Genomic DNA, 13,359 nt, shown 5'->3' on the forward strand with positions numbered 1-13,359 from the left:
CCCCCCCGCTCCCCCATTGGCCAGCGCCGGGGCGCCCTCCCTCCATCCCGGGACGCCATTGGCCCATCCCCCTGTCGGTCAAAACGAGGGGGCGGGAAGAGCGCCCTTCACTCACGGGGCCAGGGGCGGGGCTATCCTCCCGCGCTGAGCTCCTATTGGCTGGGAGAGGGACGGGGTGACGAAGGCGGCGGCAGTTTGGTTGAGAGCGACGAAGAGTGACGTGTCCGTCCGGGATGCGGGGAGCGCGCGGGCGCCCCCACGTGACCGGAACTGGCCCCGGAAGGAAAGGGGGAAGACTACAAGTCCCAGCATGCTCGGCGGCGGGCCGGGCCGCTCGTCCGGAGGGGAGCGCGTTGCTTCCTGGGATTTGTAGTTTCCCTCCTTAGAGCGCGCGGGTCGGCCTAATCATTCATTCATTCATCATCATCATCAATCGTATTTATTGAGCGCTTACTATGTGCAGAGCACTGTACTAAGCGCTTGGGAAGTACAAATTGGCAACATCTAGAGACAGTCCCTACCCAACAGTGGGCTCACAGTCTAAAGATTCATTCATTCAGTCGCATTTATTGAGCGCTTACTGTGTGCAAATCCCTGTTCTAAGCGCTGGGGAGGTTACAAGGTGATCAGGTTGTCCCATGGGGGGGGCTCACAATCTTATTCCCCATTTTACAGATGAGGGAACTGAGGCCCAGAGAAGTGAAGTGACCTGCCCAAAGTCACCCAGCTGACAAGTGGCAGAGCCGGGATTCAAACCCATGAACTCTGACTCCAAAGCCCGGGCTCTTTCCACCGAGCCACGCTGCTTCCCCCCAATATATTAATAATCAATCGTATTTATTGAGCGCTTACTGTGTGCAGAGCACTGGACTAAGCGCTTGGGAAGTACGAGTTGGCAACATATACAGACAGTTACAGGAGGTAATAATAATAATAATGATGCGCCTACTATGGGCCAAGCACTGTTCTAAGCGCTGGGGAGACTACAAGGTGATCAGGTTGTCCCACGTGGGGCTCACAGTCTTCATCCCCATTTTACAGATGAGGGAACTGAGGCACATTCACTCATTCATATTTATTGAGCGCTTACTGTGTGCAGAGCACTGGACTAAGCGCTTGGGAAGTTCAAGTTGGCAACATATAGAGACAGTTACACGAGGTAATAATAATGATGCGCTTACTATGGGCCAAGCACTGTTCTAAGCGCTGGGGAGACTACAAGGTGATCAGGTTGTCCCACGGGGGGCTCACAGTCCTCATCCCCATTTTACAGATGAGGGAACTGAGGCACATTCACTCATTCATATTTATTGAGCGCTTACTGTGTGCAGAGCACTGGACTAAGCGCTTGGGAAGTCCAAGTTGGCCACATATAGAGACGGTCCCTGCCCAACAGCGGGCTCACAGTCTAGAGAAGTGACTTGCCCAAAGTCACACAGCTGACAATTGGAGGAGTGGGGATTAGAACCCATGACCTCTGCCTTCCAAGCCCTGGCTCTTCCCACTAATAATAATAATAATAATGTTAGTATTTATTAAGCGCTTACTACGTGCCAAGCACTGTTCTAAGCGCTGGGGGGGATACAAGGTGATCAGGTTGTCCCACGTGGGGCTCACAGTCTTAATCCCCATTTTACAGAGGAGGTAACTGAGGCACAGAGAAGTGAATAATAATAATGTTAGTATTTTTAAGCGCTTACTATGTGCCAAGCACTGTTCTAAGCGCTGGGGGGGATACAAGGTGATCAGGTTGTCCCACGTGGGGCTCACAGTCTTCATCCCCATTTTACAGAGGAGGTAACTGAGGCACAGAGAAGTGAATAATAATAATAATAATGTTAGTATTTTTTAAGCACTTACTATGTGCCAAGCACTGTTCTAAGCGCTGGGGGGGATACAAGGTGATCAGGTTGTTCCACGTTGGGCTCACAGTCTTCATCCCCATTTTACAGAGGAGGTAACTGAGGCACAGAGAAGTGAATGATAATAATAATGTTAGTACTTTTTAAGCTCTTACTATGTGCCAAGCACTGTTTTAAGCGCTGGGGGGGGATACAAGGTGATCAGGTTGTCCCACGTTGGGCTCACAGTTTTAATCCCCATTTTACAGAGGAGGTAACTGAGGCCCAGGGAAGTGAAGTGACTTGCCCAAAGTCACACAGCTGGCAATTGGCGGCGTGGGATTAGAACCCATGACCTCTGACTCCCAAGCCTGGGCTCTTTCCACTAAGCCACGCTGCTTCTCTTTTGTGGAAATCCAACCCCAGAGGCCCCCTCCATAGCCACTGCATTTCAATCAATCAATCAATCGTATTTATTGAGCGCTTACTGTGTGCAGAGCACTGTGCTAAGCGCTTGGGAAGTACAAGTTGGCAACATATAGAGACAGTCCAGTCCCCTCTCCGGTATCTACTCAGCACAGAGGTCACTTCTCAGCAACAAGGAGCACTACCAAGAAGCAGCGTGGCCTGATGGAGAGAGCACAGGGCCGGGAGTCAGAAGGTCCTGGGTTCTAATTCCGACTCCACCACTTGTCTGCTGCATAACCTCCTCCAGGAGGCCTTCCCAGACTGAGCCCCTTCCTTCCTCTCCCCCTCGTCCCCCTCTCCATCCCCCCCCATCTTACCTCCTTCCCTTCCCCACAGCACCTGTATATATGGATATATGTTTGTACACATTTATTACTCTATTTATTTTACTTGTACATATCTATTCTATTTATTTTATTTTGTTGGTATGTTTGGTTTTGTTCTCCGTCTCCCCCTTTTAGACTGTGAGCCCACTGTTGGGTAGGGACTGTCTCTATATGTTGCCAACTTGTACTTCCCAAGCGCTTAGTACAGTGCTCTGCACACAGTAAGCGCTCAATAAATACGATTGATGATGATGATGATGATAACCTTGGGCAAATCACTTCACTTCTCCGTGCCTCAGTTACCTCACCTGTAAAATGGGGATTATGACTCCGAGCCCCATGTGGGACAGGGCGGTGTCCAACCTGATTTGCTTGTATCCACCGCAGTGCTTAGAACAGTGTGTGACACATAGTAAGCGCTTACAAAATTCCACAATTGCTGTTAAAGTTATTACCACAAAGCACATTACAGCAGAGGACACAATAATAATAATAATAATAATAATAATAATAATAATAATAATGGCATTTATTAAGCGCTTACTATGTGCAAAGCACTGTTCTAAGCGCTTATAATCATCATCATCAATCGTATTTATTGAGCACTTACTATGTGCAGAGCACTGTACTAAGCGCTTGGGAAGTACAAATTGGCAACATATACAGTCCCTACCCAACAGTGGGCTCATAATGTTGGTATTTGTTAAGCGCTTACTTTGTGCCAAGCACTGGGGTAGATACAAAGTAATCAGATTATCCCACGTGGGGCTCACAGTCTTCATCCCCATTTTACTGATGAGGGAACTGAGGCCCAGAGAAATGAAGTGACTTGCCCAAGGTCACACAGCTATCAATCAACCCATCGTACTTATCGGGCATTTGTGTGCTGAGCCTTGTACTTACTGCTTGGGAGAGTTGGTAGTCACATTCCCTGCCCACAAGAAGCTTACAATCTAGAGAGGGGCACTAATAAAAATAATAATAATGATGATGGCATTTGTTAAGCGCTTACTATGTGCCAAGCACTGTTCTAATACAAGGTAATCAGGTTGCCCCACATGGGGCTCACAGGAGCGTGGTTCAGTGGAAAGAGCCCGGGCTTTGGAGTCACAGGTCATGGGTTCGAATCCCAGCTCCGCCACATGTCAGCTGTGTGACCTTGGGCAAGTCACTTCACTTCTCTGAGCCTCAGTGACCTCATCTGTAAAATGGGGATGAAGACTGTGAGCCCCCCGTGGGACAACCTGATCACTTTGTAGCTCCCCCGGCGCTTAGAACAGTGCTTTGCACATAGTAAGCACTTAACAAATGCCAACATTATTATTATTCTTAATCCCCATTTTACAGATGAGGTAACTGAGGCACGGAGAAGTCAAGTGACTTGCTCAAAGTCACATCATCATCATCATTATCAGTCGTATTTATTGAGCGCTTACTATGTGCAGAGCACTGTACTAAGCACTTGGGAAGTACAAATTGGCAACAAATAGAGACAGTCCCTACCCGACAGTGGGCTCACAGTCTAAAAGGGGGAGACAGAGAACAAAACCAAACATACTAACAAAATAAAATAAATAGAATAGACATGTACAAATAAAATAAATAAATAAATAAATAGAGTAATATGTACAAACATATATATAACAATATATATTTATACAATATATAATATATAATATAAATAATATATATAATAATATATATAAATATAATATATAATATATATACAACATATATAACAAACATATATACATATATACAGGCATATACATATATACAGGTGTGTATACATATATACACACAGTGGGGGAGCCGGGATTAGAACCCACTATCTGACTCCCAAGTTCGTGCTCTTTCCACTAAGCCCCCACTGTTGGGTAGGGACTGTCTCTAGATGTTGCCAACTGGTACTTCCCCAGCGCTTAGTACAGTGCTCTGCACACAGTAAGCGCTCATTAAATACAATTGATCGATTGATTGATTGATTAAGCCACACTGCGTCTCAGAGGGCACCGTTTCCGTAGAGGGCTGTGAAGGTAGGGCCCAGGGAAAAGGGGGCAGAGTCGGAAGACCTCCCCACCCCATCGGCAACGCGCCAGCAGGGACGGAGGCCGGCTCCCAAAGGTGATCTTTTTTTTTATTGTGAAAAGAAATTCCAAAAGTCGATAGCGTGGATTTCAAATTTACCGAAACGCTCGGCGGCTGAATCCCCCCACCCTCCGGGCCCACGGCAGCGGCCGGGGGGACGGTCCGGGCCCGGGTCCTCCGATGCGGCCTCCGGTGTCTCGTCGGCAGCTCAGAAGGCGCCGGCGACAGAGGCCGGCGGGGTTCAGCACGGCCTCGGCCGGTGCTCCGGCCCGAGCCCGCTGCCCGAAGCGGGGCGGTGAGGCCGAGGGGCGCGGTGCCGGTTGTTTCCCTCCCAGAGCCCAACCTGTCGATTCCCCAGCGACGGCCGCTCTGACGATTTCACGCCGGAGAAAACGCCCGCCGAGTGGGCTCCCCGAGGCCCCCGCCAAGGGAGGTGTGCCGGCGACGGGAGAATCGGCACCTGGCCGCCCGACAAAGTCCGGATGGAGCCTGATGTCTCTCCCTTTTCAAGGCAGAGGAGCGCAAACATTTAAAACCCCCTTGGATGAGCCCCCTAACGCAAAAGTCGCTTCTCTGAACCGGGAGAAAGGGGCGAAGCCAAACCCTTCCTCTAAACTACCGTGGGGCAGAGAGACGCGGGGGGGCTGGGGCTGTCCCCCTCCACCCCCTCAAGTTCCAGTCCCCTTCCCTGAACCCACAAAACTGGACCACCCCGTGGGAGCCGGACACACGCCCGAACGGGACGGCTTTCGACCGGAGCCGGGGCACGAAACCGAAAGCTCCCGTCGCCGCCTTAATTCATCTCCAGTGAAAAATGACCGCTGATCATCCCCGAGGGGGAAGAGAAAAAAGGAGGCCTCCCGCCGGCCCCGGCCCTACACACAGATACCCCAGCCCGGCTGTGAGGTTCTCTCCGAATGCGGACGGGGGTGGCGGATTTCGGACGGTCAGCTTTTTGGGGGGCGGAGGTTGGGCCGGTGCCCCTTCTCGGGGCGTCTTGGGGCCCACCCCCGGAGCCGGCACGTCCCCGTGGACGAGGGAACCCTGAATGGACCGACGGCTGGCACTCCAGAGATGGGCACCAACGGAGCTGGACGAGGCCCGTGCCCCATCTCTTCAGACCCCGCTTCTCCCACGGAGCAGGGCCGGGGACGGCGGCGACCACAAACCTGTCCTGAGTTACGAGAAACGGAGACCGCCGTGGGAGGACGGGGGGCCGGAGAAGCGCTCCTCCCGCCCTCCCTCCCCTCGGCTGCCCACGCTCCACAGGGGACAGAAAGGGGAGGAGGGAAGAACAAAATAACCGCCACAACTGGAATTACAAAACCCATTCATCCGGGAGGGGAGATGGCACAGGGAGAAAAGCGGACGATTCCAAACCGGTCCGGGCCCAAGGCTGGCAAACGCTAGAAAAGTTGCAGAAAAACCGGCGGCCACCTCGGTCGCGCCGCGGCGTGAAAAATCCGTGCGCTGGGGTCAAAAAAGGTGCCGCCCGACACTCGCGACGAGACGACGAATATTCCCAATCCTTCCAGGGAACGGCGGGAATGTGCAGGGGCCCCTTGGCGGAGGGGACCCCGCTTACCCCGGGGATGGGGGTGTAGGGGGCACGGCCGCCCCCGCCCCTTGCGTCCCCTTCAGCGGGGCAGGGATGGGTCGGGGGAGCTGGGGTTCAGTGGCCCGCGGCGCCCTTGGGTTTGGCAGGAGACGGGTGCGGCGAAGGCAGCTTCTCTGCGGACGCCGAGCTGCTCAGGGCCGTCTGCAGGTAAACCGTCTTGTGGAAGAGCCTGTTGCTGAGGAACACCACCAGGGAGAAGAGGCGCAGTTGGAAGAGGCTGCAAGGCAAGAGCACGGGCTATATGGGAAGCTCCTCCCGCTACCCCGCGACGCCTCCCGGGCAGAGACCAAAGCAGCGGGGCCCTAGCAGAAGGAGCCTGGAACTGGGAATCAGAGGACCAGGCTTCTCATCTCCGCTCCGCCACCTGTCCGCTGGGTGCCTCGGGGCGAGCCACTTAACGTCTCTGTGCGTCGGTCCCCTCATCGGCAATATCCATCCATCAGTCGTCCGGGAGGCCTTCCCAGACTGAGCCCCTTCCTTCCTCTCCCCCTCGTCCCCCTCTCCATCCCCCCCATCTTACCTCCTTCCCTTCCCCACAGCACCTGTATATATGGATATATGTTTGTACATATTTTTTTTACTCTATTTATTTATTTTGTTTGTACATATCTATTCTATTTATTTTGTTTTGTTAGTATGTTTGGTTTTGTTCTCTGTCTCCCCCTTTTAGACTGTGAGCCCACTGTTGGGTAGGGACTGTCTCTATATGTTGCCAATTTGTACTTCCCAAGCGCTTAGTACAGTGCTCTGCACATAGTAAGCGCTCAATAAATACGATTGATGATGATGGTACTTATTGAGTGCTTACTGGGGGCAGTAACGGGGATTCGACCCCTCTTCCCTCGCCCCCCCCCCATCCCCCCGTCTTACCTCCTTCCCTACAGCACCTGTATATATGTTTGTACATATTTATTACTCTATTTATTTATTTTACTTGTACATATCTATTCTATTTATTTTATTTTGTTAATATGTTTGGTTTTGTTCCCTGTCTCCCCCTTCTAGACTGTGAGCCCGCTGTTGGGTAGGGACTGTCTCTACATGTTGCCAACTTGTACTTCCCAAGCGCTTAGTACAGTGCTTCTATTTATTTTATTTTGTTAATATGTTTGGTTTTGTTCTCTGTCTCCCCCTTCTAGACTGTGAGCCCACTGTTGGGTAGGGACTGTCTCTACATGTTGCCAACTTGGACTTCCCAAGTGCTTAGTACAGTGCTTCTATTTATTTTATTTTGTTAATATGTTTGGTTTTGTTCCCTGTCTCCCCCTTCTAGACTGTGAGCCCATTGTTGGGTGGGGACTGTCTCTATATGTTGCCAACTTGGACTTCCCAAGCGCTTAGTACGGTGCTCTGCACACAGTAAGTGCTCAATAAATACGATTGATTGATTGATTCTCTCTCCTATTCATTCATTCATTCAATCGTATTTATTGAGCGCTTACTGCGTGCAGAGCACCGGACTAAGCGCTTGGGAAGTACAAGTCGGCAACATCTAGAGACGGCCCCTACCCAACAACGGGCTCACAGTCTAGAAGGGGGAGACAGACAACAAAACAATAGATGTAGACGGGAGTCAAGCCATCAGTATAGACTGTGAGCCCCAAGTGGGGCCCTGATTAACTTGTGTCTACCCTAAGCACCGTGCTTGGCTCACAGTAGAACAGTGCTTTGCACATAGTAAGCGCTTAATAAATGCCATCATTATTATTATTATTATAGTAAACCCTTCACAAATACCACTGTTATTTTTTATGGCATTTGTTACGTACTTACTATGTACCAGACTCTATACGAAACTCTGGGGTAGATACAGTCCCTGTCCCATGTGGGGCTCACAGTCTGAACCCCCATTTTACAGAGGAGGTAACTGAGGCACAGAGAAGTTGTGACATTATTATTGTTACTATTATTATTATTGAGAAGCAGCGTGGCTCAGTGGAAAGAGCCCGGGCTTGGGAGTCAGAGGTCACGGGTTCTAATCCCGGCTCCGTCGCTTGTCGGCTGGGTGACTCTGGGCAAGTCACTTCACTTCTCTGGGCCTCAGCGACCTCATCTGTAAAATGGGGATTAAGACTGTGATTCCCACGTGGGACAACCTGATCACCTTGAATCCGCCCAGCGCTCAGAACACAGTGCTTCGCACATAGTAAGCGCTTAACAAACGTCATCATCATCATTATTATTATTAATAGTAATATCAAGCACCTACTGTGTGCAGAGCACAGGATTAAGAGCTTTTGTCTGTTAGTCAACTGTCCATTCAACTGCTCACTTGGATTTGACACCAGTCCACATGTTTTGTTTTGTCTCAATCAATCAATCAATCAATCAATCAATCGTATTTATTGAGCGCTTACTATGTGCAGAGCACTGTACTAAGCGCTTGGGAAGTACAAATTGGCAACTTGTCTCCCTCTTCTAGACTGTGAGCCCGTTGTTAGGTAGGGACCGTCTCTATGTGTTGCCAACTTGGACTTCCCAAGCGCTTAGTCCAGTGCTCTGCACGCAGTAAGCGCTCAATAAATACGATTGAATGAATGAATGATCCCATTTGAAAATATGTTTCTTTCTCCCTTGTTAGATGCTCCTTGTGGGCAGCGAACGTGTCAGTCCTCTGTTCGGCACTTCCCATTGTAATCAGTGGATGATCACTAACTCCTTCTACGCATTTGGGAGAATTCGCTAGAATAAAGGCCTGATCCCTGTCCACGGGGAATTTTCGGTCTAACGACTGCGTCTCCCACTGCACTCTCCCAGGAACTTAGTTCGGAGCCCTGCCCCAAAACGTCTGACTGAACGTCATCCGGTCAATCAGTGGTATTTATTGAGCGCTTACTGCGGACAGGGACTGTGTCTGGTGTGATTATCTGGTCTCTTCCCAAACGCTGGGTACAGGGCTTGGCCGCGGTAACTCCTTAAGAAACGCCGGCATTATTGCGATGATGACGACGAGGACTACGGAGAGTGGGACCGGTGGGAGACAGCCCCGTCCCTGCCCCGCGGTAACAGGGGGGTCCTCCGGATCCCCCCCAACCCCAACAACGTCTGGCCCCGTAGGCCTCGGGCTCGGGTACTTACTACGCTTTCCCGGGGGTCTTTGCTTCATTGGCGCTGATGATGAAGAGAGGAAAAAGGATGGAGAAGAGGCAGCCGCTGCAGAGGGAGCAGGGAGAAGGTTGGATGGCTGCGGGGCAGGCACGGCTGGAGAATTTGGGTGCTCCCCCCCGGCCCCGGGAGGACGGAGGAGGCGGGGAAGGGGGGACGCCGGCCATGGGCAGGCCCCAGGTCTCCCCCTGGCCGCCCCCTCGCCCTCCCTCCATCCCCCAGTTCTGCCCAGGTACCTGATGATGTAAGAGGACTGCATCGCGGTGAGGAAGGCCAGCGGCAGGCCGAACCCAAAATAGTAGGGCCAGTTCCTCTCGATGTTGGACAGCCGCTGGTGCATCTCAATTCCTGGCGTGGATAGGAAGGTAATGAGAGGTCGCGGTGGAGGTTGAGGGGGGAGCCCCCGGCCGTTGCCCCGGCGGCGCACAAGGGAGGGACCCGCTTCATCACGCCAACTGAGGGGCGGCTCCCGGGCCCCGTGGCCGATTCTGGGGAGGGGCTGTCTCGGACCCGGCCACCGACCCTGGCCGGGGCCGACGGAGTGATGGAGTGCAAGGTCACCGGGGCGGCCCTCTGGGAGAAGGTGGCGAGAACCGGGCCCCCGCCCCGGGGCTGGATCAGCACAGGAAAGAGGCAAAGGAGGATCGGTGCAACCCCCCGAAGGGGTCCAGAGGTCGGCCCGGGGGGCTCATGCTTGCACACCCATCGTCCTTACAAGTAGGAAGCGGCCAGCTTTATTATCCCCAATTTACAAGTACAGCAAGGGCAAGCCCCTTTCCTGTTGTCTGTCTCCCCCTTCTAGACTGTGAGCCCGTTGTTGGGTAGGGACCGCCTCCACAACATCGCCAAGACCCGCCCTATCCTCTCCATCCAAACCGCTACCCTCCTTGTTCAAGCTCTCATCCTATCCCAAATGGATTACTGCATCAGCCTCCTCTCCGATCGCCCATCCTCCTGTCTCTCCCCACTTCAATCCATACTTCACGCCGCTGCCCGGATCGTCTTTGTCCAGAAACGCTCTGGGCATGTTACTCCCCTCCTCAAAAATATCCAGTGGCTACCAATCAACCTACGCATCAGGCAGAAACTCCTCACCCTGGGCTTCAAGGCTGTCCATCCATTCCCTCGCCCCCTCCTACCTCACCTCCCTTCTCTCCTTAACCAGCCCAGCCCGTACCCTCCGCTCCTCCGCCGCTAATCTCCTCACCGTTAGGCCTCATTCTCGCCCGTCCCGCCGTCGACCCCCGGCCCACGTCCTCCCCCGGGCCTGGAATGCCCCCAATCCCTCTGCCCATCCGCCAAGCTCGCTCTCTTCCTCCCTTCAAAGCCCTTCTGAGAGCTCACCTCCTCCAGGAGGCCTTGCCACACTGAGCTCCCTCCTTCCTCTCCCCGTCCCCATCCCCCCCACCTTACCTGTACCTGTACATATGTATATATGTATATATGTTTGTACGGATTTATGACTCTATTTTATTTGTATTTATTTTTCCTATTTTGTATATATTTTTTCTAATTTTGTATATATTTATTCTATTTATTTTATTTTGTTAATATGTTTTGTTTTGTTGTCTGTCTCCCCCTTCTAGACTGTGAGCCCGCTGTTGGGTAGGAACCGTCTCTATATGTTGCCAACCTGTACTTCCCAAGCGCTTAGTCCAGTGCTCTGCACACAGTGAGCGCTCAATAAATATGACTGAATGAATGACCTTCCCCTCCCCATCCCTCCCGCCTTACCTGTACCTGTACATATGTATATGTGTTTGTACGGATTTATTACTCTATTTTATTTGTACATATCTTTTCTATTTATTTTATTTTGTTAATATGTTTTGTTTTGTTGTCTGTCTCCCCCTTCTAGACTGTGAGCCCGCTGTTGGGTAGGAACCGTCTCTATATGTTGCCAACCTGTACTTCCCAAGCGCTTAGTCCAGTGCTCTGCACACAGTGAGCGCTCAATAAATATGACTGAATGAATGACCTTCCCCTCCCCATCCCTCCCGCCTTACCTGTACCTGTACATATGTATATATGTTTGTACGGATTTATTACTCTATTTTATTTGTACATATCTTTTCTATTTATTTTATTTTGTTAATATGTTTTGTTTTGTTGTCTGTCTCCCCCTTCTAGACTGTGAGCCCGCTGTTGGGTAGGAACTGTCTCTATATGTTGCCAACTTGTACTTCCCAAGCGCTTAGTCCAGTGCTCTGCACACAGTGAGCGCTCAATAAATACAACTGAATGAATGAATGGGGTCACCCAGAAACCTGGTGGCAGAGCCATGACTGGCACTCGGGTCTCCTGGCGTCCCCCCGCCCGGTGCTTTATCCAAAGGCCTCGCTGAGAAGTGTTCAATCAATCAATCAATCAATTGTATTTATTGAGCGCTTACTGTGTGCAGAGCACTGTACTAAGCGCTTGGGAAGTACAAGTTGGCAACATATAGAGACGGTCCCTACCCAACAGTGGGCTCACACTCTAAAAGGGGGCTTCATTCGCTTCTGTTCCAAGGCCCAGTCTACCTCGGAGGGACCGGCTGCTTCTCCGAGGGGAAAACCTAGGCAGGGAGTTGGGTTCACCCGCTCCCGTGCCCCACCCTGGTACCCCGGGATACCGGGCTCAGCCTCAGCCCCCTCCCCCCGAGCCAGCCCACTGGCCCAGGACCGCCTCCTTCCCCAATCTGGCCGAGAAGAGGCCGAGCCACTCATCATCATCATCATCAATCGTATTTATTGAGCGCTTACTGTGCGCAGAGCACTGTACTAAGCGCTTGGGAAGTCCAAGTTGGCAACATAGAGAGCCGGTCCCTACCCAGCAGCGGGCTCACAGTCTAAAAGGGGGAGACAGAGAACAAAACCAAACGTACTAACAAAATAAAATAAATAGAATGGTTTCCGAGCCGAACCCGGCCAGGGCAACCGGAGCCCCGACGACTTCCACCTCGGCCCTGCCACCATCTCAACCACTCGGTCGATCGACGGCGTTTACTGAGCGCTTACCGCGTGCGGCCCGCTTTACCGAGGGCTTGGGAGAGTCCGACACAGCAGGGCACTTCCCGGGCAAAGGGGTAGACAACCAGAGGCCACCACGGGCTCGAGGGGGGGGGGGTACGGCAGTAGCCTCTGGAAGGCTGGGACCTCACCTTTGTTGAACCAGCGGTACTCGAAGCAATAGAGCGAGTAGAGGAGAGACATGTGCAGGAGGCTGACCAGCTGGCCCACCAGCTGAATGGGGAAGAGGCTCACAAACATGCCCTGGGGGAGGAAAAGCACCCAAGTGACGGGTCTCGCCCCACCCGGGGACCCCCGCCCGACCCAACGCCCTCCGGCCCGCTCCCCACTCCCCCCAGCGCAACCTCCGGCGGTCCCGTCGTCCCGTGGTCCCCGGCCCCGCCCGGGGGGCCGGTCGGCCTCACCTGGATGAGGAAGAGGGCCTGCAGCAGGAGGTTGAAAAGCATGTCGGCGATGATCTTGCTGACGCTGGGAAAGGGCTGGGGCTTCCTCCCCGACACCTCGAAAGCCAGGTCGGCGATGTCCTGCGACACACAGGTGGCTCGCTGAGGGGGCCCGGGTGGCCGGCCTGGTCGGGGGCCCCGGGAAGCCCTCTCTCCCCACTCCGGGCAGTCCCTGGCGGCTCTGGCTGCCTCCGAGACTGCCCCCCACCCCGGAAGTCTTCCCCTCCTCCAGGATGGCCCACCTGGGACAATAATAATAATAATAATAATAATAATAATAATAATAATAATAATAATGGTATTTGTTAAGCGCTTACAGGCTGGCCCACCTGGGACAATAATAATAATAACAATAATAAAAACAATAATAATACTAATAATAATAATAATAATGGTATTTGTTAAGCACTTACAGGCTGGCCCACCTGCGATAATAATAATAATAATAATAATAATAAT

General features: G+C 52.2%; 1 protein-coding gene across 1 annotated transcript in view; it reads right to left on the bottom strand.

Moving 5' to 3' along the window:
* Window positions 1-4,762: 4,762 nt before the first annotated feature.
* Window positions 4,763-13,359, bottom strand: part of EI24 (EI24 autophagy associated transmembrane protein) — a 34,205-nt gene continuing 25,608 nt past the window's right edge. The window contains exons 7-11 of the mRNA XM_038754413.1: window positions 12,862-12,981; window positions 12,589-12,700; window positions 9,683-9,794; window positions 9,420-9,494; window positions 4,763-6,558 (exon numbers count right to left, since the gene is read on the bottom strand). Of these exons, the coding sequence (XP_038610341.1) occupies window positions 6,396-6,558; window positions 9,420-9,494; window positions 9,683-9,794; window positions 12,589-12,700; window positions 12,862-12,981 (582 nt within the window). The 3' untranslated portion in view covers window positions 4,763-6,395. The remainder of the gene's footprint in view (window positions 6,559-9,419; window positions 9,495-9,682; window positions 9,795-12,588; window positions 12,701-12,861; window positions 12,982-13,359) is intronic.

This window comes from Tachyglossus aculeatus, chromosome 11 (genome assembly GCF_015852505.1).
Source record: "Tachyglossus aculeatus isolate mTacAcu1 chromosome 11, mTacAcu1.pri, whole genome shotgun sequence".
Classification (NCBI taxonomy): Eukaryota; Metazoa; Chordata; class Mammalia; order Monotremata; family Tachyglossidae; genus Tachyglossus; species Tachyglossus aculeatus.